A 26,075-nucleotide genomic window follows, 5' to 3' on the forward strand; every position below is an offset into this window, starting at 1 on the left:
TGTTTTGTTCCCTCTGTTGACAACTTATTTTCTGTTTTACTTCGCAGAAATCACCTTGTCGACCGACCAACGAGCTTTAAAATAACGTTCAGCGTTGTTTCATGCCAATATGTTTTTGATTGAAACTCCTGTGACGTCGCATGGGACTGTTGGTTTTGTTTTCTCTTCTTCCTGGTTTAGGACTTGTGCCCTGTGTGTATGGGTTATTACACCGCTGAACCGCTGCTCAGTGTAAGTGTGGCAGATAGATTGCTTCCCGGGCTATGTAGATTGTGTAGGAAGAGCACGGGCGACAAATGAAAATTTGCTCTTGCTGTGCCTTTGTGGAGCAGGAAGTTTCATTTCATTGGTACTAGCGAGGGACCAGGGGCATGTGAGATGACCAGATGAGTCTACTGTGCTAATTAAGTAGCGTGAGCAGACGTTACTTCAGTTGTGAAAGACAACAATTGAGGACTAATTGTTCTTAAATGGAAAACATAAACTCTGCTTCAAAATATGTTCTTAATTATCAGAAAAGGCTCCTCTTTTCTGGCGTGTGCGCACAGGGGAATCTGAAACACACCTTGGTTGGTGGTTAGTTTCCTGTGACTATGATTAATCACTTTGAACGTTAACCAGAACCATATTTTCAAGATTGCACACAAACGAGTTAACTTGAAACTGCAGCTCAAACAATTTGAAGGAAGTTTGGTGTTGGTAACTAATGTTCTGCTGTGTTTTGTTTTTAGATGTCTACTTCAGAGTTCTAATCTTTTCTGAAAAAAGCAAAATAACTATTCTGCTGAAGGCCTTCTGGGTCATTCAGAAGAACACTTCAGGCTGGTTTGGTCACTCACGCAGCACAGTGTTTCATTAAATTGCCAGCGTGTGTAGCAATTGTAGAATTTGCTAACTGTGACGCTGGTCCTTTCCAAACCAATATCCTTTTTTCGTATTTTGGGAACTCTTCATTTTCCCCACTGGCCGAGCAGATACTCACTTGGAAATAAAAACAAAGCTTTCCTGACATTTATAACTTATGCTTTTAATTCTATTTTAGCCCCTTTCATGTGCCATAGCTTGGCTCTGTGAAACAAATGACTCAAACACAGATTGTAAAAATAGCAAGGTCATGATGAAATGTTGTCCGGTGCCAAAGTGGCAGATTTTGGAATCTGAAGAACTGGATTATAATCCGGGTTATAATGTACCAAGATCGGGAGAGCCTAGAGGCCGATGCAATGCCAGTAGGCACGATTTTGAAATCACCGGACCGTTCTGTTCAGACTGGAGTGGAAAAAGGTGATTCCACCTCTCTACACTGTATTAAAAATCGTTCTCTCGCTTCTCCACAACCTTCTGCATCTGAACTGTCTTACAAATAATGGGGCATATGTATCAACATCTCCATTTGCGATTCTCAAATAGCGATTTTTAAAGAATCGCTATTTGAGAATTGCAAAACGGGATATATTTAAAAAATCGCAAAACTTTTGCGATTTCTTAAAATTCCTTAATTGCGATTAGCAAATTGCGAAATCGCAATTAAGGAATACCTTCCCATTCATTTCTATGGGCCAGGAGACCCTTAGGAATGAATGGGAAGTAATTCTCAAATTGCGATTCGCAATTTGCTAATCGCAATTTGAGAATAATTTCAAAGGTGCAAGGGTGTCATGACACCCTGATGCACCACTGAAATGAGCATGTGTGTGCATATGGCGCACATACATGCCCTAAGGGCATGTATGTGCGCCACGTGGCACTTTGTAAAATTCCAAAAAGTGCATTTTTAACAGAAATCGCAAATTACCACCAGCTAGAAGTTGGTGGTAATTTGCGATTTATAAAGGATAATTCGCAATGCTTTGGTGCGTGTTACATGTCATTTAAGAAATCGCAATTTGCGATTTCTTAAATGCTTACGCAAAATTAAGAAATCACTAAATTAGCGATTCCTTAAATTTGCGCTGAGAATTTGCCTCATACATCCCGTTTTGCGAATTTTTAATCGCAAACACTGTTTTTTGCGAATCACAGCGTTTGCGATTAAAAATTCGGATGCTACATATGCCCCAATATCTTTTTAGGTCTTGCCTGACCCAGCGCATGCGCTGGTCTGGCGAGACATTTAGTAGGTGGGTTTAGAAAGTGCTACCCACCTTTTTGTGCTGGCGACAAGCTACAGTGCACAATGGCGTGCACGCGCACAGCTGCTCCCCGCATTCCCCCCTCCCTTCTCGCCCAGCCATCTCCTGCGCCAGCCATCGGCACCATACCCCTCCCTCCCCCCCCCGCTGCTGCACGCGCATCCCTAGAGTGCGTCATCGCGATCACTTTTGCTTTTAGAGTGATCGTGATGACGGATTGTCAGTGTGAGACCTCACGCCAGCACACAACATACAGAAAGAGGCTTTGGGGGCCTGTTATCTCTTTTGGAAGAGAAATGCAACAGATGCTGGAGATATTTGCACAAATTCCAAATTATGTTAATGTTGTTATATGATTTAGCGCATTGTAATTGTTATTTTAGTTGACATTTTTTGTTTTAATTTCTTTTTTTTCTTTTAAAATTTACCAAAAGCGCCATGAAGCTGCGACTGGGAACTTGAGCGCCATATAGGCAGCAATTAAACTGAACGGACAGCACTGCATTCCCCTTTCCCATCAGCACTACTGTAGATTTTTTTTTACGATAGTGTGTTTAAATTGTTAAACAAACACGCGCGCACACACAATAACTGTGCATTTGTATTCCGAATACGCTAATAAATGTTCGTTTTTAAGGGTTAATGTAGGGTGCGAAAATGAAGACCTTGGTTCAGATCCCAGCTTCTCCGTTTGATTAAATGGTGTGATCCTGAGAAGATCACTACTTCCTAGCTTTGCTTCCTTTATGTGCGAAAAAATGATAGTAGCAAGAGGCAAATTTGTGCCTTCTGCTATTCATTCATCAATCATACATTCGTCTATAATGCACACATTCACTCACCTAGCTAACATACAGCCGAGTACCATGCTTTTACTTGTTGTTCCGCCCAGTCATTCGTTCGTGTATTCACATACCCTTAGTGCATGAACCTCACGGCCTAGCTCTCTCTCTCACCCATCTTTCTTTGAATGGTTCCTTCTTCCGGTTCCTCCTTCCGTGCGTTTGCTGAAGTCCATTCATCCATTCAATAAGTTTCAGTAGGTTTAATCCTCTTCTGGTCTGCAGGAGTTTGAATTCGAGCATGGACAACTCAGCTTGCCTTCCTTCAGAAAGAGTGCCATAAAAGTTTACTATAGTAACACTTTTTGTTTACATCGGATAGAAATAGCGGAAGTGCCGCTCGAGACACTACTTAACAAGCATTGGCATAGCCAGTAGGTCTCGCCTTTGAAACCTTATAAGTGTTTAGCCATACAACAATTAATGTTGTTGCAGTAAGGATATTGTGCTGCATAACTAAATACTTATAAGGTCCCAGAGGCGAGACCTATTGGCTATGCCAATGCTTGTTCTTTCCTGTTAACGCGTCTTCTAATTTTGTGTAGTTTGATGTTATTGTTAAGAGACCTGGCACTTTGGGTTTATGTTGTAAAGCGAACTAACACCCATTACAGGGTGGAGTAGCACTGAGTAAAAACTTAAGTATATAAATAAAGTCTCCTCAAACCATTCCCAATCTCCTTGTATCTAGGAGCTTCCGGGGCTTTACATGCTGACTGCATGTAGCAACCTCTCACCCTTTTCACTGAGGGGTGGAGTAGGATGAACGAGAAAATGTAGCTGTTCTTATCACTGTATGGCATGACCTTCGTTTGTCAACTCGGGAGAACTTTGACACAGAACCGGAAGCGTATATTTACAATTCTCTCCGTATTGGGCATACACCGCCTCAAAGTTTGCATCTGCTGTATATTGATGTATTAATCCGACATCTTTCTGCTTTTACCATGCCAAGTGGGATGGACACTGTTTTAGAGCCATGTTGGTATTCTAACAAGAGTTTAAAAGCATCAGGAGCTTTACCCAACTAGTACGACTCCCAGTACGCGGGGAGACTGCTTCCCAGGAGGTGACATTTCTCATGACAGAGCTGAGAGTAACTGTGGTGTCTGATAAAACCCCATCTGAGTTTATCTGAGGATGAAAAGTGTGTTCTGAGTTAAACCCGGTTTGGATAGCGACTGTGTACAAAGAGGTAGATGTCTATAAGTGAATAATAGTGTGAGTCCAAGAGTGTGGCATACTGGTAGGTCACAGAAGTTGGAAGACAAGACTACAAGGAAGAATTTGGGACAAAGGTTTTGCATGGATGATCATGTACAGACCAGATAACCCACGCTGATAAAACAAGCATTTGGCAAAGTCAATAGGTCTTGCCAATGAGAGTTTTGGGCATTATTTTGAACCAGGGCTTATGCACTTAAACATTTTTTTTTTTAAACTTTAAATAAAAATGCATACATAATTGTTCCTTTTTCGTAATTTTCATCCTTGCTGCAATACAGCAAACTAGGAATCATTGGCAAAGTTGGCATCAGGGGCAAAAGGCAGTGGCAGAGCCAAAAGTCTCATTTTGCAAGACATATTGGCTTTGCCAATGCTTGTTTCTCCTGGTGATGCATTTTAATGGGAGAACAGAAAAGATTCCAGGATGAAACTGCCTACAGTCCTCACTAGCCAGGACTCGATTTTCTATTGATAGCTTTGGTCCACCAACAAAGGCTTGAAGGATTCTTGTTTGCAGATGGCACAGAACACACTGTTTATCACGCTTCGAGAAAGCCATTGTTCAGTCAGAAGATTTGTTTGAAAAAATACTACATCTTTAATATGCAGTTATACAAGTGCCTAGCAGATGTGACAATAACGGCGTGATTGCACATTATAACAAAATGTAAAACAAATGGTGCCTACTGTTTATGCCTTATATGGGCCATTGTCTGACTTGCATGCGAGAATGGTTCTCATTGCAGTAGGTTGTTGACTATTTAAAAGTGCTCTTCTCTCCGGGAATCACTAATGTGTTTACAACCTATCAGGTATACGGTCTATTTTTGATTGCCAGATAGGCCTTGTACAATGTGATGTCTGTAATGAATTCTGTCATACAAGACCGCCTCCAAATATGTGAGTTCAGCATGTCTGCTGTACAAAAATGTCTTCTTTTATTTTAAGGGCTAAAGTCTTGCTCCATGTATAATAAAAAATGTAGCCCACTTATATGATACACATGACCCCTTACTTGCCCCTTAATTCACTAATAGAATTTTTATGGGGAGAGGTGATGTTTCTCAGTTCCTATCCAACAACTCTCACTTTTAATAAATATATCACTAAAGCATGATGTGGTAGCACACTTTCATTTACAGACAAACATTTTCAATTGAAATTGCCACAAACCTTTCTACTTACATGCAGTTATAATGATAAAATTATATATGTTCAAACAATAATGTGTCAAAATTGCTTGTTTTCCAGCTCACGGAGGACCTGGCCTATCAGTTGAGGCTGGAGTGTTCTGATTGGAGCAGGGTCAAGGCTGATTTGCTTATGGCTGGGTCCAAACGTAGGTTGCACAATGAGTGAAAAACCATGAGTTGGGATGCAGTCCAAGCGATTGCCATTGGCTGAGATTAATTCAAGCATCCATCCATCATTTTGTTGTTGTTGCAGTTGCTGCCCTAAGCACAGACATGGGTCCCGTCCTCATATTTGAAGCAAGCTATACCTGGCTGAGGTGCCCATAATAGGCAGAAAACCGGTCCTGGGTTACTTGGTTTCCCGTTCACAGAGGTCCTGGCCTAGCAGTTTGGGCTGAACTGTTCTGATTGGAGCAGGGTCTAGGCTGATTTGCTGTCTGGGTCCAAACTGAGGCAGCACTTTGGGCAAAAAATGATAGATCGGTACGCGTCCCAGGCGATTGGCAGTGGTTGAGATTACTTCAAGCATTCCACTCATCACCTTGTTATTGTTGCAGTAACTGAAATGTAGGCATCTATAGTTACAGGTTCTCAAGTGTAGAACGTTGTGGAAAGTTAAGGTATAATCAGTCACTCGGTTAGAAAGGCCAGAATAAATAAGTAAAGTTCAGATTCTTATGAAAAGAGCCATCCGATGATTCCGTCCTCGCCACCCTCCACTTTCTACCGCTCGCCATGTAGATTCTATAAATGAAGACAACCATTCCTGAATAGTTCAGAATTGATCAAAAGTGCTGTTCAAATTTTAGAGTTTTCCCATGATTTCTTATCTTTTGTATAGTCTGACCTACCTAGAATAATTTAAATGGACAATATGTCCAATAAACCCATGTTTTGCGAATTGCAATTGGAAAAGAAGTTCAAGGTGAATGTCTGATTTGCATGTGACAATGGTTTTCTATTGCATGTCAAAAATCACGTTCACTGCACTTCCCACACTTAAAATGGTTGTTAATAGGTGGTACACCCCATTTGGAACTGATGTTGCGATTTCTAGTCATGCCTGTCCCATCATACTAAAGTTTGTTGCAAAACCTTCAGAGCAAATTTGGTCCATTATTTTGCTGAGTCTAATCATGATGAGAACCAGTTGCAGTTTAAAGTTATTCATAAATTACCTAACTAATCGAGAGGTGGAAATATCATCTGATTATTGTGTAGAAAGGAAGGCAAATGGATTGATACACGATTCGATCAATAATGGACTTAATCCAATAGATGAATGGAATATTTTCACCTTCCTCTAATACTTGGAGTAACATCAGATGACTACTATCCATTGCTTTTCCCAGGATTTAAGATTATGATGGATTAATGTTCCTAATTGGATTTTAAGTAATTGGTTTTGACACGAGTTTGATGTCTACTTGTAATTTCCATCTATTCCGATGTTGATTGAATTACTGATATGTTATTTGATTTTCTTCTTTCTGTAAATGTTCTTTTCAATATAATCTGCCTTTGCAGAATGTAATAATTACCCAGGTTATCCAGAAACACTTATCGCACTAATAATGTGCTTCCATTGATTGAGATTCATTGTGAGCCTTTTCTTGCTTTCCAATCCCCAAAAAAGGTTTTGTCCCTCATTAGTTTTATACTATAATTAACATTGTTCCATTAATCGAATTGCTGATTCCAGAGAGCCGGCGCATGGGGAATTATTTGTCTGTTGTTCCTAAACATGACCCCTATTGCGACATGGCATGTCCATCATCTTGAAAGAAGTGCAGTAGCATGTTTCTACGTGAGCATGCCCAGCCACTCTGTGCCTTTGAGCTGACGCATCCTAAAAACACTTTTTCCTGCACATGCATCATTAATGAAGAGAGTGCGTATAGGGATATTCACATGCTGCAATTGCCGTATTTACCATTGTTTTTGCTGGATGGTGAGCTGTCTTTTAAGGGCCTTAGATCTCTAATTTGGTGGCCCTTAACATATTCTGTGGTAGTTACAGGAATTTTGAATTCGCATTTCTTAGGCTGTTTGATTTTGACAATTTTTGTGCTCTGTACTGTCTCAGTTGTTAAGCCTAATTTAGAGTTTCATTACTGATTTTTTTTTTTTTTCTTACTGTGGCACACACCCCAATAGTTTATTTATAACCAACAATATCAATCAATCAACAAAGCTTTATTTCGACACGTAATGTCATAAAAGCACAACAATATCACATTTTGACCTGACAGCGAAATCCCTCAAAAATTTAGAAGTCAAATTATTCTCAGACTTTTTTATTTGGAGCACAGAGCACCTCCTATTATTTTGCACGATTTCAGTATCAATGTCTACATTGACCCCTTTTAAGGTCGAGCCTAGCGCAGCGCGCATGTGCTGCGCTAGGAAATGACCTCTTGGAATCACTGCGGCTTTTCAGCAAACTCGTGCATGTGGCTGAATAAAGCCACACGCACAAGTTTGCTGAAAAGCTGAAGTGATTGGCCATTGCATGTGGCTTTCAAAAATTGAAAGCCTGCAATTGGCCAAAGGCGGGTGCATGTCCCGCCTTCTCTAAAAACGTTAACTACCCTGGCCTAGAGAGCTCGGGAGCGAGCAGCAGTGTGGCCGGATGCCAGCTGCATTCCTGACATTCCTTGTCTAATTAGCGCAGTCGCTTTAACTTTCGTGGCCGCGCTTGTTAATATGGCTACTGAAGTGTGAAATCATACTTTGTTAGCAAAAACATGGAAGCCCAATGTGGTCTGTTGTTAATAACAATTGCTTTTTAAATAGCTCCTCGTGCCACACTTTGCCTAAATTGTGATACAGATCTGCCACTGGGTTTTTAAAAGCAATTGGTGGGGATTGCTATTGATGATGATGATGATAATAATAATAATAATAATATTTATAATCGTGTCTCTAAGTGATTTAATGGAGTTATTATTTCTATTTTTACCATTGTCACTTCTCTAATTAAATTAATATTATTACTTCCAGACAGAATTAAAGCCAACGGAACCTATCACAAATAACCAAGCTTCGAATCTTTGGTTTCCCTTAAAGGATCTATAGAGAATTATATATAATTTCATTATTTAAAAAAAAAATCCTTTTAATGGACTTTCCTGTGACGCGAAAGTTCTATCGTTACTGCTTCCGTTCTTTCACCCGTCCCTTCTTTAATCATTGCGACTGCTGCACCTGCCCCTTCTTGCCACTTGAGAGCGCTGCAGTGTTGCATATTAACGGGGATGGGACCAAAGGGCCGCAGCGATAAATGACCACAAAACAAATTGTCTTCAGAGTGGACTGCAGACCAGCTGCTCTTAAATTACCGTCTAGACCATCGCCTTCCATACGTGCTCAGCATAAGTGTGCACAGTAAGGCGCTCAGCTTCTTTGTGGTATAAATTTGTGTTAAATATGAGAAAATTGATTTTAGTTTAGAAAGCAGTGTTGTTACTGCGCCACAAAATGAATTAATTCTGTCATGGCGGTCCCGCACCTCCAATGGCAGAAAAACACAACGAAACACCTTTTCTACACGTTATTCCCCATTTACATCTTTGCGGTAAAATCACAGTTCATTATCCCGTTAATGCAGTCACCAGAATTGTGACGTGCTCTGAATGAATGTATGTGATTTGATGTTCAGCACGAGCCTTATTACAACTGACTTATTTAATTGCAACCACTTCACAAACTCCTGTGCAGGGACAGCAGTGTAAGCGGTGTGAAGTTTATTGCACCTGCAGTTACCAGTTTGTTACCAATTCCCTTTGTTAAATTTGACCGCTTAAACCTTTCGAAATATAATTAGAAGAAAAGACTAGTGTTTCCTGGACACGAGAGGGGTTGTGCATTATGAACCTAACTACACGTTATTCCCCAAAAAGTTATAATAGGCGTTAATTATCACATCCACATTTGCTGAAGTTCCCTTTTGTGCTCCAATTTGAAATGTTTAGAAGCAGGCTGAATACTGATATTAGGTACTACATAAACAATCTGACCTTTACTTTTGTTGACTTTTCTCCCTATCAGGGGCACACAAAGGGTGTCCTCCTCTGTTTAACTGTGTCTCCTGAAGGTCTGTGCAGCTAAGTCAGCAAACATGCTTGCAATGGGGCAGGTGAACTACTGAATGGGGGCTCATTTTATTTGATGGTATTGTAGAACCTGTTACCCATATCCCACAATCCCCTACAAGATGAGACCGGGGAGTAGTGGCACAAGCCCTGGTGCGGAACAGGAATGGGCTTATCAGGCCTACATGTGGTTGTGTGCAGTTCAGTGAGCCCCAATGCAGTATACACATACCACTACTCCCACTGTACCTCTGCCTGCTGCTGGACAGCCCAGGAACTGCAAAAAAACAATCACATCTCCCCCCAATAATGACAGAAACAGACCATGTGATCTAGACCTCTTGACTAAGAAGAAGAACCACAGAATACGGTGCACCGCTTGCAGAATTTCAAAACATATACATAAAAGGCAGTCATTTACAATGCCAATAGCTCAAACTCGCGCAAATGCGAGACCTATTGCATTGCAAATACTTGTTGTTTTTTCTCCTAGACCAATCATTCATGTGGTTGTTTGTTTAAACTAGACATGGTAACATTTACACCTCCCCACCACCCCCCCCCCCCCCTGCCCCCCCCCCGCCTGGTTTGGAATTGGCCAAAAATGATGTAAGTATTTGTATATACATGGGCCAAATGTTTTGGTAATATTACATGTGGCACTTTTGTCATATGAACTTTTTTTTCACTACGCTGTTGTTTCACTACAACACTGTTGCAATTGTGAAATTCTAATACAAGATGTTTTTCTCTGTTCATGTGCTCTCTGACTTCATTATGTTCATTTTTAGAGGATATTTTATATTTGTTTGAATTACGATTGATTGTTTCTGCTCATGTTAGACCTGTCAGCCCTTTGGGTGGTCCCTCCTCATCATTATTTATTTTGTCCCACTTTTGCCTCAAACCCTGTTTGAATTTTTCCTTTTTGGGAACCACCAGACTTTTTCGTGTTGTTGCAGATTCAGGGAGCCATTTTAGCTACCCCTGAAACTTCTGTCTGGAGGCCTGAAGCACAAAATGGTGGCCACCTGTGACATCACCAGCATCCACTGGAACCTGCTAGCACCTTCCAGAACATTCCAGAACCCTGTGACAGTTGGAGGCGGTTTAGAATGTTGGGAAGCTAAGACAGAGAGTTGGCAGTTGGAGCTGGCAGTTGGCACCTGACTGGTGAGGAGTGAGCAGCAAAAACGTGAAGGAGGAAGGAGTGAAGCAGCAGGGGTGGAAACTTGTGCCTGGAGTGGGGTCCATAAACCCACCCTTGATACTAGTCCCTACTGACGGAGCCCAGCCTAGAGCCCTGTGTGGGAAGAAGTCAGAAAAACCATCCTGAGGACCTGGACAGCAGGAACAGGCCTTAGAAACAAGAGAACAGCAAGATCCTGACCTGGAAGCTGGTTTCCCTGAAGTCCGACGTCGAGTAGCCTAAGACCTGGAGCCCGAGGTGGAGAAGCGGCGCTGACTGGAAAAGCAGACGTCGTACCCGGAGCCGCCAGAGGTCGAGAAAGGGCGCCGTCAGAGGTCGTGAGGAATACCAGAGGTCGAGGAGGAAGTCACCCGAGGTCGAGTGAGCGGCGTCATCGGAGGAGTGAAGTCCGCCCTCCGGAGTCGTCGGAGACCGAGGTGAAGGGTAACGGAGGTCGGGAGTGAGGATCGCACTCCGGAGTCGCCGGAACCTGTGAGAATCGTGCCGGAGGTCGGGAGTGGAGGTCGCACTCCGGAGTCGCCGGAAACCTGTGAGGAGCACCGGAGGTCGGGAGTGAGGATCGCACTCCGGAGCCGCCGGAAGTCGACATCGAGGCAAGGCCGGCCGACGTCATCGAAGCCGAGGTCGCCATCGGACCGGAGCCGCCCGAAGTCGACATCGAGTAAGACTGCCGACGCCATCGAATCGGAGGTCGAGATCGAACCGAGGCCGCTGACATCGAGACCGGATCCGCCTGCCGGCGTCGTCAAAGAACTGACATTGTGCCGCGGCCGCCGACATCGAACCGGAACCGCCTCACGGCATCGATACGACTCCAGCGGCGTCGGAGCATCAGAAAAAGGGCAGTAAGTGGAGTAGAGGGCGCCTAAGGCCCTGTGGAGACCTGAGAGACTGCTCTAAGGGGCTAGGGAGGTGCTGGAACCAACCTGACTGTGCCAGGGGTGAACTGGGACTAATCTAGAGAGGTTGTGTGGAGGAAGAGAGCCAGGTCTCTGGTAATTCCCACCTTGATCTACCTCAGTTTAGGCCTCAGCCTTGTCCAAGCCAGGGAGTAGACACCCTCAAGCCTTCCACATCCCCACAAGCTGTGCCTGGGCCAAATCAGCCCTTAGGAATTCAAAAGTGATCTGAATCCATGAGTGTCACTGTCAGCTTTTGAGTATTTATTAGGGGCACTGTATTTATTGTATTTAACCTATTTATTGTTCCACTGTATTTATTGGTCCACAGTATTTATTGATGCACAATATTTATTGGTTACAGTATTTATTGCCTCAGAATATTTAATTGCCTGTCTGTATTGCACTTTTATTTATGCCTTCAGTATTTATGATCACCCCTATTTATTGAATCATTAAGCCAGTATTTATTTGTCCTGCACTTTCTAAAAAGTTTGTATATTGTGATTGTTATTTATTTTCTCCAATCAGCAACTAAGAGAAAAAGCAGATAAAGAAAGTTATTTTCATAATTTTTACGGTGTAGAGTCGTTTTTGGAACGGATGCACGCATGGTTATTGTTTGGGTATGTTGTATGCTTAGCACGGAGCCTGATTCCTGACCACTCGAGCCAAGCTACCACAGTGTGTCCGGAAGACCACAACCACCCCTTCTAGTGTGGGAGTGGTTTTCCAACAGCTCATATATGTAATACTTACCTAGGTTCTTCCCTTTGGGTAGCTCTATCTGTTTCGAACAGTCCAGTCTTTATAGGCTGATAGAGATGGCCATTCTCACAAAGGAATACACTTTAGAAGTCACTACAAATTAGAGTCCAGCTCTAACGTTCCTTTAGTAGACGCACAGGACTTGCATTTACTGTGTGAAAACAAAGGCCTGATCGTGAAAGTTACATGGTCGGTTAGTACACCCATACATAGCCATACAGGGCTTTTGTTCCAGCACTTTGGTATACGATATCTGTAAATAGTATGTACGATTCATGTTTGTGTCTGAGTTATGGCTGCAATTGTGCAAGAACCTTTAAGATTAGATGTTACCAGATCTAGTAAAGTGGGGACACATGCTCCTCTTGCAGGGACCTTGCCCAGTACTTTCTGCCATGCTGCGCCTCTTATGCTGTGTCAGATTGATAATGCTTTTAACATTCAAATTTTAACTAGAGATAAGCAATGTACACATGAAGTGAGGATATCTTGGCTCGAGCCCATAACTTTACATGCTTAATTTTAAGCATTTGCAAGTCCTACCAAACAGTTTGTGTGTGTGTTAGTGGTGCAGTTATGTGCTTGTCCAGTTTGTAATTTATCACATAATTGTCAATTCTTGGCCTTAATTTGCAAAGTTGAGAGCTTGAAATCTCCCATATCTCTCGATGCCAATAGTGTCCTGTACTTTATAAAACTGTTACAAATGCATGAGCTGCAACAGTACAATTGCTACAAGTATGTTTGAGATGGCATTTTGTGTTGCTGAGTGACACAATTGTGTTTGGCCCTCCTAACCTAAGATCAAGCCTTTTCCCATAGGTGTGAACCGGCACTTCCACATGATCTGCATTCGCGATAAATTTAGCCAGAACATTGGGCGTCCAATCTCCTCCAAAGTAATCTGGGATCATCTGGGGACCATGTATGACATGCAAGCTCTGGTGAGTACTCTGTGTAATCGATACGTTTGGGTGCAAGGTTTGGGGCAGTCCTATGGCAAGTAAACTTTACTCAGATGATGTTGAGTAGCTTCATTGTAGAAAGTGAATCTTAAGAATTCTGTATGAACCAGTTTCCCCAAAAAGCAGCAACTGCAGTTCCTCACATCCTGAAGCATAGCATCCCTAACACTCCGCCACCGTTTTTCAATTCTGTGCTGTTAATACATGATGCAACACATTCCCTCTCTAACCTCTACAATCAAACGGATAAAGAACAAACCATATAATGAACTAATAACGTTATACGGTTTTGGTAAAATGATTTACCGGAAGGCAAAATCATCTTATCTAATAAAGTCATAAATTCATTTTGTAGTCCTCTCGTTTTCATTTGTATCATTCTCTCAAATATTTTTTCTGAACGTCCACTAACTGCACTGCCACCATTTTGTCCACCCCTTTGTGATCCCGTTGCATGTCAATTTGCAGTTGCAGGAAACTCTGTAGCATTACACTATACAAATCTCTTCTATTCCATACTTCTTTCCTTTCCAACACCACCGTGTGTCTGTAAACCTGATAATGCTTTGGGAGGCAAAAAGTATGATTACTCCTTTCTAGTTCTGACGCCCAGTTTCCACTCAGTCTCTTTGAACACCTTTCAATTTCTTTCACATGCATTTCTCTATAAACCTTCTGCTGTGCACTAGCCTCCTCTTTCACCTTGCCATCCACTCCTACCTTTCCACCTCTTCACATCCAATCTGGACACAATTTTGTGTCCGGAATCCTTCCTCTTAACAGAAAAGATCCTGTCTTTAGCATACTGTACGGTTGTCTTGTGGCTTCACAGCATCTTCCTCACCTCATCGCTCCATTCCAGACCACCTCTAAAGTCAACAGCACGCTTCCCCCAAAACATGAGTAATTGGCCCATCAAGCCCGTTCTCGCGTTCAGTCCTTCTTGGGGTGCTCGATAACAAATGCTCAAAAGCCCTCCATTTGACCCAATATCAATTCGGCACCATTGTCCATGAATATACATCCGGATAACCTTACTTGGCAAAAACTTCCACCATGAATTGAGTTCCTTCCATCGCCATGATATTGTGCACACATTGTACTTCTGCCATCATGCTTTCATATCCACACTGGTATTCTGCTGTGCTTTTCATGAAACTGGATTAGTAGAAACACTGTCCCTTGTACCATATGAGTCTAATTACTCCTAGAACACAGCAAACCGTATCTGACAAGTTTTTCTATTTGGTGATCCATGCACAGCCACCAAAACATGCCCAGGACTTATATTTTCATCAGTATCATACTTCCCTGACCATTTGTAAGAGCACCATTTATTTTCTGTCAAACCCACGGGCGCTACTAATTTGTCCGCCCTGTAACAATTGAATCAGCTGCACCTAACTCAGCCCATGTCATCTTATTGCAGTTTAGCAAAGCATTCTTACTATCCACTCACTCTATGCTGCAACATGTTTTTCTTTTTTTGTGATATATGCTTGCAATAAAACCCCCAAAAAGGTACAACTTGTGGCAATTTGCAGTGCCAGACCAATTTGCTTTTCCAGTTCTAACGGATACTTGTAACTGCAGATTCCTCGCTTTGGAATACTCCCCAGGTGCCAGACTGGATTTGAAAGCTATTCTCTAGCCTGCATATTTCAAATCGTGCTCTGACTGTAGATAACGGACGTCGATCATGGACCAACACAAGGTGTGTCTCTGGAGGTTAAGCTATGACTCAGTCACGCAGCAAATGCTCCTTCATCCACCCAAAGGCGATTCGAAACAGAGTTGAAGCTGTATCATGCTGAACACAAGGAGTTGCGGGCCTCTCACAGGTCCTGCTCCAAGTCAAGGACTCACTCTCGCTCATGTGGGCTCTTCCCCAGGAGGTCAACTTTACTATCAACGTTCAATGGTAAGTCAAAATCGTAAACCAAATGCAAACACAAGAAAGCAAAGAGGGGCTCGACCCTATACCTCCACTCTAACCAAAGAGTTGTCAGTAAATCTACCTCCAGATCACCAGTTGTGGATGCAATCACACATTTAATCCCAGAGCACCCCAAATTTTTCCAGGGCCATTGGCGATGTTGCAGCAAATTGGCACCTTTAAGTAGGCCATGGGGTAGATATCTGGCATTCTTCCAGTTCCCTTTGGCGCCTTCAGGCCCCAAGGATCTGCTTGAGCCTCTAGTTGGATTACCATCAGGAATCCATTCTCTGCTCATCTGACCGCCTTGGACCTGTTACAGTCCCTTTACGTACTGAGTACAAATGTCCACCATGGGCCAACGACCTATGCCAGTCCCTCCATAGTCAACACCGGTACCAATGCCACGGCACTGGAAGAGGATGCTGTGCGGATTCTGATTTCTGACCCCAAACTGACATCAACTCGATCCCGACTGATGTGGCGCTACAAAATTGCTTAAGTGCAGCCAGTCACCATCCAGTCTGACTGATCCTTTGCCTCTCCAGGGCAACCACGTCATCAGAGGATCCACTCTTTTGAGCTCGGATTCCTACCAAAACCTACCACTACCCATAGATGATGATGGGGATGATCTACCCCCTCGTTAGGATTGGCAGTTTTTACATGAACTTACAAGAGGCCAGTGGGCTTGATAGTTCCCCCTAATACAGGGCTGAATTTGCTATTTGACCACCAATGGAAGAGTCCTCGTTTGCAGTTGCAGTCTAACCAGCAACTGAAGTCTTGGACCTACATCTGCCAACTGTTGAGACTAATGGCCTGATTTAAATGTTGGCGGACGGCATAAGTACAGGCGCCATTGCGAGACTAGTCTACCCACCTCATTTAGAGTTGTCCGCCGGCCCAGCGGACATCTCTTGCATTTATAGGCACCCCCGTCACGGCTTTTCCTTTAAATGAAATTAAAGTGTGCCTTGCTAATCCGTCAACAAGACAGTGCAGCATGGCCCACGTTCATTTTCTCTTTTTTTTTTTATTACAAAAAAACGAAATATAGCAGGATTTTGTTTTTGAACAAAAAAAAATGACCCTCTCACCATGTGAGCGTGGGGGTCATCAAAAGGTTTTTACTTTTACATACCGCAATGTTTTAGGTGGTGGTTTCTAACATGTATCCGCTCACTCTAAATTGGGTCGGCGAACACATGGCCAAACCTCCAATGGCTCTTGCGCTCTCTCCTTCGGAGGGGGATGTAGGCGTCAAAGACAGAGTAGTCCCTGTCGTCTACATGCTCAATGTCCACCTGTCTAACTCAGGGGGGCAGAGCTTCAGGTTGGTGACAGTGCGCTTTCTGCCAACATGTAAGTTAGGCTCTAAGACTTACATCCTTATGGACATTATACAGTCCAGTCTAGCTGCATCTGGGCCTAGCTCCTTTTCAACAAGACTCTCACAGATACGTTAATAGGCACCTGGTGAGTAGGCAGGTGGCCAGATGCCACAGACCAGTGCCTGGCAATCATTCTTTTCTCACTAAACATCCTTCTCCAGAGAGTCTAGTTGTTCAGACCACAGCCAGCAAGGCAATCCATAATCCATTCCCCACAGCACCTCTGGATAAGGAGTCTAAGAGGATTGAGGCATTTGGAAAACAAACTTTCTCCTCGGCCAGCCTAGCATTTAGATTGGTCCGCACAGCCTGGTTGTTAAGCCAATGGACGCATGTCCTGTGGGACAGGGCTAGCAAGATCTTGCCAGGGGTTCAGAAGACTTTAGGAACTCATTGACTCAAACAATTCAGGGTGGACAAGATGCAGCCAGATACATAATTTGTTCCTGCTTTTATACTACTGATTGTCTGGGAAGGACAGTTGGCACCAGTGTGGTGCTCTGCCATCATGCATGGATGCGCTCACAGGATTTTTTGGAGATGCACAGGCCTCTCACATTGATGTACCTTTCAGTGACTCACATTTTTTCGGAGAAAAAACTGATTCTGCCTTGGAATGTTTCAAAGAAAGTAGGAGACAGTACGTTCCCTGGGTCTTTTGACCCCCTGACAGTTTCTTCACCAGTTCAGGAAATACCAAGACTACTCTAAGGGACTGGATTATGGGCACAGTCAGTCTCTAGATCCACTACTGCAGTCACTCTAGTCTGTTCTAGGCTGAGGACCTGGATCTGGCAGGCAACGTGAAGGTCAACAATGGCACAAGTCCTTTTACCCAGTCACAGCAGTCACCAAGCCGCTTTAGTTTGCCATTAGTGCCCTGTGGGAGACAGGATTCAGCACTTTCTCCCAGGCTGGAAATCCATCACATCTGACAGATTGGTCCTTCAAATCATTCAGCATGGGCATGCCCTAGCCTTTCCTTCTGCTCTGCCACATCTTCTCTTCATCAGAGCTAATCTCACAGGAACATCCTTCCATTTTATTGCAAAAGGTACAAGTTTCACTTTCCAAAGGTGTCATAGAGGGAGTTCTGGAGTCTGAATTAGGGGACTGTTGCTGCGCTCGCTATTTCCATGTGCCGATGAAGGATGGGGACCTTCAGACGATTTTCGACCTCTGACTGCCTTTCTGTAAAAGGCAAAATTTAAAATGCTCTTACTAGGTTCTGTTTGCCCTGGACCTGAGCGACTGGAGGGTGGTGTTGGACCTGCAGAACGTGTATTTTCATTTAGCCGAATGCAGTCCCACAGACCATACCTATGGTTCAAGATAGGCCAAGAGCATTTTCATGTTATCGCACTCCCCTTGGGCCGTACTAGTGCGCTAAGGGTGTACACAAAAGTGGGGGTGGTGGTCGCTGCCCAGCTTTGGAGATTGATATACCAGATTTCCTTTACCTTGACGAGTGGGTTTTAAAGGTGAGCTCACACCACAGTCAGTCGTAGATCACCTCCAAGCAACGGCATAATCAACAACCCGATGTGACACCTGACTTCTGCACAGGCTTCTTTAAATTGGAGCTGTCCTGGATATAATAAAGCTCCAGGCCTCCCCTCTGTTTCAACAAGTCCAATACATTTGGGCTATGATCATGAACTTTCAGCCGCAGTCCTAAATCTCGGTGAGAGGAGCCATGAGGTTTCTTGGTCTTTTAGCCTTCGTCCTCCTAAGAAACCTGTTGGATACTATTCACCTCAGTGCCCATGGACTGCATTTGTGGCTATTCGACCGCAATTGGGCCCCTCTCCCTTCCCTGGCCAGAGCTGACTATGGTGACATACTCGTAACTGCGTGGTTGAGGATGTCATCTTGGGGAGATGGAGATTAGAGGACTCTACACTCTCAAGGAAGCTCACCTACTCATCTACTTGCTGGAGTTACAAGCCTTTCCCTTGACCTTTAATACCTTCCTACCCTCTATTGAAGGGAGGCTGGTGCAAATTGTTCCGGACAGCACCATTGCCATGTGATATTGCAACAAATAAGGTCAGGTCGGATACTGGACAATGTGCCAGGAGGATCTGCGCCGAAGTATCAGGGCATCTGCCTAGCAGGGTCCTTGAATGACAGGGTAGAGAAACTCATTAGACGGCACCTGGTAGACCATGAATGGCAACTACATCCTAAGATGGTTCTTATCAAATAAATGGAGAGGGGGAGGTGAGACTACCGCACATCCTCCTGAGATACACAACAACCACAAAAAGTACGTCAGCTGTACAGATGTACGTGACTTGGAAAACAAGTCAGAGTCCTATGGCTCTCTGAAGAGTGCCTCGGCTCATTCAGGTTCAATCTACCTGACTGTAAAATGCTCCAGTTCTTGTTGAATATTTTCTGATAATTGTTTGATAAGGGGCTGTGATTACACATTTTAGTCTGTCAGTTTCCTCTTTGTGGTATGTGGCCAGTAGCTGGTCCCTGTTGTTATTCATGGCCCTTTTCTTTGCTCTTCTTATCAGGTGAGGGGGATACTTCTCACTTAGGTTTGCAGAGGGTTGTTTTGCATGTAATTAGTAATCTGATATTTCTGATGGATACATCTGCCTGTGGATTCCTCACCTTATGAATATCCCCTGCGCCAGCATTCCACGGAAATTTTTCCTGGCTCTCCGCGCCGACGAGGTCGTCTCAGCATCATGGCTCCGCACGCTGCTCCGCATGATGTCACCGGAGCCATAAGACCACGTCAGCGTGATGACGTCAGTTCCCTTTTTTCCGCGCTGTCGAAGCTAATGGTTTGGGACTCTCCTTACTTCGTCTTGGTACTTTGTATTTTGGATTGTATCGTTTTCTTCTTATGTCATGTCTGCGCCGAGGAAGTCAGGCTTTAGGCCATGCAGAGAATGCGTGTCATATGTCAATTACTGACCCGCATGAGGATTGCCTCTGGTGTTTGTCTTCAACCATGACGTCGAGGGATGCTCTTCGTGCAGGAAGATGAATCCAAAGGCGTTAAAGGAGCGAGAAGCCAAACTTTACATGGCCAAGAAAAGAAAAAAGGGGTAGAAAAAGGTCAAAGTCCAGGTCTTCGACTCCAAGAGGAAGCATAAGAAGAAGAGGAGACATGCTTCTCGGTGTCGGTCGTCGAAGCCGGTGGAGTCTAGGTCCCCTTCTCCTGCTTCTCGGTGTCGAGAGAAGGACTTTGTTTCCCCTTCACCGTCTCCTCAGATGACTCCGGCTCAATCTCCTTCCTACAAGGAGACCCCAGAGCAGGCTATGACGCCGAGATTCTCACCGACGAATCTGGCTGATGATGAGGTTCCTTCGGCTCCGGCTGTTCCTCTTGCGACTCCAGCGGCGCCGACTGCAGAGGTACCTCGATCGGAAGCGGGTTCTTACCCTCAGTTTCCGACGCCAGGTTCTGATCCATCGCATTTCCTTAATGCCATGTATGGTGTGTTCACCAGAGCATCGTACCCCTCTGGAGCACCTTCGGTTCCCATGGGTCCCTTAGCATATACTCTTGGTGTGCCTCATCAGTATCCAGAGGCCCCCTTTATGCCGTTCATGCCCACGACATTGTCCTGGTCTTTTCCTGCTCCGAGGATGTCCACGCCACGCTGTATGGTCAGTCCCCGGCTCCATCCTGTGAGGCCTCTCTGATTCGATCAGCGCCGGCTATGGATCCACCTTCGACGCCACTCCCAGAGCCGTCGACGCCACGTGTGACGCTGCCGACGCCGCAACCGAAGTTGCGTTCAAGGAGAGAGGCACAGGTTAGTGGAAGAGGAGCAGTACCAGGCTGAAGAGAGGGAGGAAGGAGAGGTGTATGATAGAGGAGGTTTTTGAGGACTTGTGTGAGGCAAGTGGCCTTGACACCTCCCCTGAGTGGGACTTTGTTTCTCAAAAGGCTTCCCCCTCTAAGGATGTTGCTCCATACCATACAGTTATTGGGAAGGCTGCAGAACTTTAGGACTTGCAGCTTCCTGTAGCAGAGTATAAGCACAATCTTCTCACTGAAGTTCTTCACTCTCCATCTTCGGTTGTTGAGCCGCTTTTACCATTTAATGATGCTATGACTGAGCCAATTCTTGAGGTGTGGCACAGTCCTCTTTCAGCTCCTGTAGTTTCGAAAACAGTCTCAAGAAGGTAGAGACCTGCTCCTGGGGATCCGTTTTTTCTTTCCTCTCACCCTTCCCCTGAAAGTCTGGTGGAGCAGGCTTTTTGCTCGAAGCAGTCATCAGGGGCATTTTCGCAGGCTCCTGCAGATAGAGATTCTAAGAAGTTGGAGCAATATACGAAGAAAGTCTTTTCGTCGGCCAGTATGGCACTAAAATCTACCAACGCCACTTGTCTCTTGGGCAGGTACATTCATGCTTTAATGGACTCTGCGAAACAGATTCTCCCTAAGTTGTCGGAGGAGGACAAGGGTAATCTAAATGAGGTGTTGGTGGATGCTCAAGCGGCTGCTCGCCAAGTTATCCAGTCTGGTCTGGATTCAGTGGACTCTGTTGCTAGAATTCTGGGCTTGTCTATTGCAACAAGGAGGCATGCATGGTTAAAATCTTCTGTATTCTCTCCTGATGTGCAGGCTTTTCTTATTGATTTACCATTTGATGGTTCCAAGCTTTTTGGTGAAAAGGCGGACTCTGCCCTGCAGAGATTTAAGGACAGTAAGGCAAAGGCGAGGTCTTTGGGTCTGCAGACTCATTTAAGAGGCTATGGATATAAAAGATACCGTGGCTTTGGGAGATCTTCCTTTCGTGGGTCAAGACCACCTTAGCAGCAGCAGAACCCCTTGTATAAGAGCTACAGGGGTAAAGGCAGAGGTCGCCTTCGTTCTCCTCCTCCTCCTACCTCCCCAGCCCCTCCTGGTAATGCAGGAAAGCAGCCCTAGATCCGCCATCTTGGATCATGTGGGAGGTCGGCTTACCCATTTTCTACAGGATTGGAAGTTATCACTTCAGACCTTTTGGGTTTTAGATCTTGAGGAAATGGGTATGCCTTTCCCTTCAGGCAATTCCCTCCTCCTTACCCTCTTTGCCAAAGGGTTTTGCACGGAGGACCATTTGCTTCTCCTTCAGAAGGAGGTTCTTACTCTATTACAAAAGGGTGCGATAGAGGTGGTTCCCGAGCAGGAAAGGGGTCAGGGGTGCTACTCCCAGTATTTCCTGATCCCCCAAGAAGGATGTCAGGTTACGTCCTATCCTGGACCTAAGAATCTTGAATCTGTTTCTCAAGCAGGAGAGATTCAAGATGCTCACCCTAGCGCAGATTCTTCAGGCGCTGCAATAGGGGGACTGGATGGTGTCCATAGATTTGCAGGATGCGTATTTCCATATCCCAATCCTGAAGTCGCACAGGCAGTATCTCCGTTTTACGGTTGGGTCGCAACAGTACCAGTTTGCGGTCCTTCTGTTTGGTCTTACTACCGCAACTAGAGTCTTCACCAAGGTGATGGCAGTGGTGGCTGCCCATCTCAGAAGGTCTGGGATTCCTGTTTTCCCCTACCTGGACAACTGGCTTCTGAAGGCAGGGTCACCAGAGATGGTGCTTCATCACCTGCAAGTTACAACCCAAATTTGGGTTTTTCGATAAATGTACTCCAGTCTCACCTGGTGCCTTCTCAGCGCAACCTGTTCTTGGGGGCAGTATTGGATACCACTGTGTCGAGCATTCCCTCCTCCGCAAAGAATTCTCGACATTCAGGAAATTATTCCCTTGTTTTTCAATGGAGCGGTTGCTCCAGTTCTGAAGGTCATTCGCCTGCTAGGTCTGTTCGCTTCCTGCATTCTGTTGGTCAACCGTGCACGCTGGCACATGAGGGCACTACAGTGGTGCCTCCGCAGGCAGTGGTATCAACACAACGGGATCTCAGGGAGTCAGTCAGGATCTCCAGAGAAGCTGCAGCGAATCTGTCTTGGTGGAGCGTTGAGGGCAATCTGACTCAAGGAAATCCCTTTCATCTTCCTCCATCTGTGACCACAGTGATAACGGATGCCTCTACCCTAGGGTGGGGTGCTCATCTGGGGGATCTGGAGATCAAGGGTCTTTGGTCTCCAGAAGAAAGATTGTCTCATATCAATCTTCTGGAATTGCGGGCTGTACGTTTGGCGCTCAAGGCCTTTCTCCCTTCCATTCGCGGTCCGTCGGTTCAAGTCCTGACGGAAAACACTGTTGCGATGTGGTATATCAACAAGCAGGGAGGAGTTGGGTTATACTGTCTCTGCAGGGAGGCGTTGCGGCTCTGGTCCTGGGCTCAGGACCATTGGATTTGCTTGATGGCCAATCATCTGGCCGGGGTGTTGAACGTGCGTGCGGAGAGTCTGTCGGCAGTTCTCCGCCGACCACGAGTGGAGGCTTCATCCAGAGGTAGTTCAACACATCTTCCAGACGTGGGGGACTCCTCGGATGGACCTGTTTTCCACTTTCGAGAACGCGCACTGCTCGTCATTCTGCAGTCTCCAGTTTCCGACGCAGGGAGCGTTGGGGGACGCGTTTCAGTTGAGTTGGAGCTCACAACTCCTTTACGCGTTTCTTCCCATACCCTTGATTCCTCGGGTTCTGAGGAAGATTCGCCAAGACCGAGCCCAAGTTATATTGATCACCCCGGACTGGCCAAGAAGGGTGTTGTACACTGACCTTCTTCACCTCTCGTCGCACCCTCCGCTCTGTCTCCCTCTCAGGGCAGACCTCCTCTCTCAGATGGAGGGGCAGGTTCTACACCCCCACCTCCAGAGCCTGCACCTTCATGCCTGGATTTTGAACGGGGCAACCTGAATTCTTTTTCTCTCCTGCTTGACGTGGTGGATGTTATTTTATCGGCCAGGCGACACTCCACCAAATCTATCTACTCCTACAGGTTGTCAATTTTTTTTTAGATGGTGTGTAAAAAAATCTATTGATCCTCTGAAAGCGCATCTTTCTGATGTTCTTTGTTTTTCACTTCATTTGGCTCAGCAGGGCTGTGCTGTAGCCACTGTTAAAGGATATTTGTCGGCATTTCTTTGTTTGCCCAACCAGCCCTCTCTTTTTAAGTCTTCAATAGTCTTAAGGTTCATTAAGGGTCTTACTAACATGTTTCCGCCCACTCCTTTTATTATGCCACAGTGGGATTTAAATCTGGTGTTGACTTTTTTAATGGGTTCTATGTTTGAATCTATGCATAGTTGTCCATTGAGACTTCCAACATTTAAAACAGTCTTTCTAGTGGCTGTCACTTCGGCTAGGAGGGTGAGTGAGCTCCAGGCTTTGAGTTCAAAGTCTCCTTTTCTGACCATACCTGCTGAAAGGATGGTACTCAGGACCAGGGTGGCTTTTCTGCCTAAGGTGGTAACTTTCTTCCATGTAGGACAGCTGATTACCCTCCCTACTTTCTATCCTCCCCCCTCACCCTTCCAAGGAGGAGGAGAGACTTTGTTTGGATCCATAGAGGGCGATTAGCTTCTGTTTGGATAGAACAAAAGACCTACGGCAAGATGGGTAGCTTATTGTTGGATATGCTGGTCGTATGAAGGGCAAGGCAGTGCACAAGCGCCCTTTATCCAGGTGGATCATCTTGTGCATCAAGATTTGCTACTCCCTGGCTGGTAAGGAACCTTCTGTAGGCATTAGAGCTCATTCCACCAGGGCTAAGTCGTCTACTTCTGCCTTGTCCAGGGGTGTTCCTGTATTGGACATCTGTAAAGCCGCAACTTGGGCCTCCCTACACATTTTTGCGAAGCATTACTGCTTGGATTCCGAGGTGAGGAGGGATGGTCATTTTGCACGCTCTGTTTTGCAAGATATTTTGGTATAGAAGGGTGGACACCCTCCTCTGGGAGTGGGACTGCTGTGGGATTCTATTCATAAGGTGAGGAATCAACAGGCAGATGTATCCATCAGAAGAACAAGTTACTTACCTTCGGTAACGCTTTTTCTGGTGGATATAGTATCTGCCTGTGGATTACTCACTGACCCACCCACCTCCCCGTTGTCCACCCTTTTATACATTAAAAGATGAGGTATTGGTTATTTGTTTTTGTGTACTCAAGATTTCATTACCTCCTATTTGTCCATGGTTGACCTATTTGAAATATGAGCTTATAGGAAATGTTTGCTTTCCTTTTTCACTTTACACTGTGTGCATTTGTGTGAATAATGTGTACTGTGTGTGCATTGTCTCTATGGTCGGTCCGCGCGTTTTGCCTCGGCACGGAAAAAATGGGTGGAACTGACTTCATCACGTCGACGTCGTCTTATGGCTCCGGTGACGACATGCGGAGCCGCGTGCGGAGCCATGACGCTGAGACGACCTCGTCGGCGCCGAGAGTTAGTAAAAATTTCAGTGGAATGTTGGCGCAGGGGATATTCATAAGGTGAGGAATCCACAGGCAGATACTGTATCCACCAGAAAAAGACTTACCAAAGGTAAATAACTTGTTCTTCAGAGCAATTGCATCTTAAGCATAAGAACTACCTCACTGGTAGATTCTCACGTAGGGAACGTGTATGGAAACTTTCAAAGCAGAGAAGATTATTCCGGTCTGTAGGTTTGTAGTAGACCTCAGTCTTGGGGAACCCATTCTTCTCTTTAATCAAAAGATCCAAGAAAGGCAACTCATCCCCTCCTATACTGACTGTGAAACTCAGAAATGGGTTTAATGCATTAAGCCAACTAGTGAATTCACAGGCTTCTTTTGTGCCAGTCCAATTTAGTAGTATGTCATATATGTTAATGTTTCCGCAAGCGGATCTTGTCCATATAGTGGTTTAGGTGATGTAAAACATACTCGGATTCAACTGAATGGACATTGATGCAGGCTAGGCTCGGAGCAAATGTGCTTCCCATGGATGTCCCATGTGCCTGGAGAAAATGTTCTCTCTCATATTCAACTCACTCCTGGTCCAAGTTCAACAGGAGGTTGAGTCAGCCCTAGTGACACTGTCCTACCAGGGTGGGGAGAGGTTGCAGATGATGAAGCATGACACAAATATGTATGTGAGGCCTCCTCTTTCATAAAGATGGACTTCCCTAGGTCCCTGTACAGTAATTCTGTATCATCCGCACAGGACTCTGACTTGGTTTCCTAGTTAGGATCAGAGTCACGTACAACTACCATACTTTTTGTGGTTGTTGTACATCCTAAGGTACTTTTGGCAACTTCTGGCAGTGGGGTGAACCCTGGTTAGATCGTTTGACACTCCGTGCTCTTGGTAATGATCAAAGGTTTTTCATGTCAGATTTCCTGCAAGAACATTCACTAGAAGAATCATTCCAGCTGGAACGAAACACTGGACTCCCATACACCTTTTTGCCTTTCTTGCTCTGAGTTTTGAAAAATATTAGAAATGGCTGGGTCCAAATCATTCGATTAGCTCTGGATTGTGCCAGGTGAGTGTGGTACCTGGAGCTTCAGGGCATGAGCCT

General features: G+C 44.9%; 1 protein-coding gene across 1 annotated transcript in view; it reads left to right on the forward strand.

Moving 5' to 3' along the window:
* The window catches only part of MRGBP (MRG domain binding protein), an 84,942-nt gene that overhangs the window by 18,149 nt on the left and 40,718 nt on the right, over positions 1 to 26,075 (forward strand). Inside the window, exon 2 of the mRNA XM_085619723.1 lies at positions 13,188 to 13,309. Within this exon, the coding sequence (XP_085475849.1) occupies positions 13,188 to 13,309 (122 nt within the window). The remainder of the gene's footprint in view (positions 1 to 13,187; positions 13,310 to 26,075) is intronic.

Source organism: Triturus cristatus, chromosome 7 (assembly GCF_964204655.1).
Source record: "Triturus cristatus chromosome 7, aTriCri1.1, whole genome shotgun sequence".
NCBI classification, from domain to species: Eukaryota; Metazoa; Chordata; class Amphibia; order Caudata; family Salamandridae; genus Triturus; species Triturus cristatus.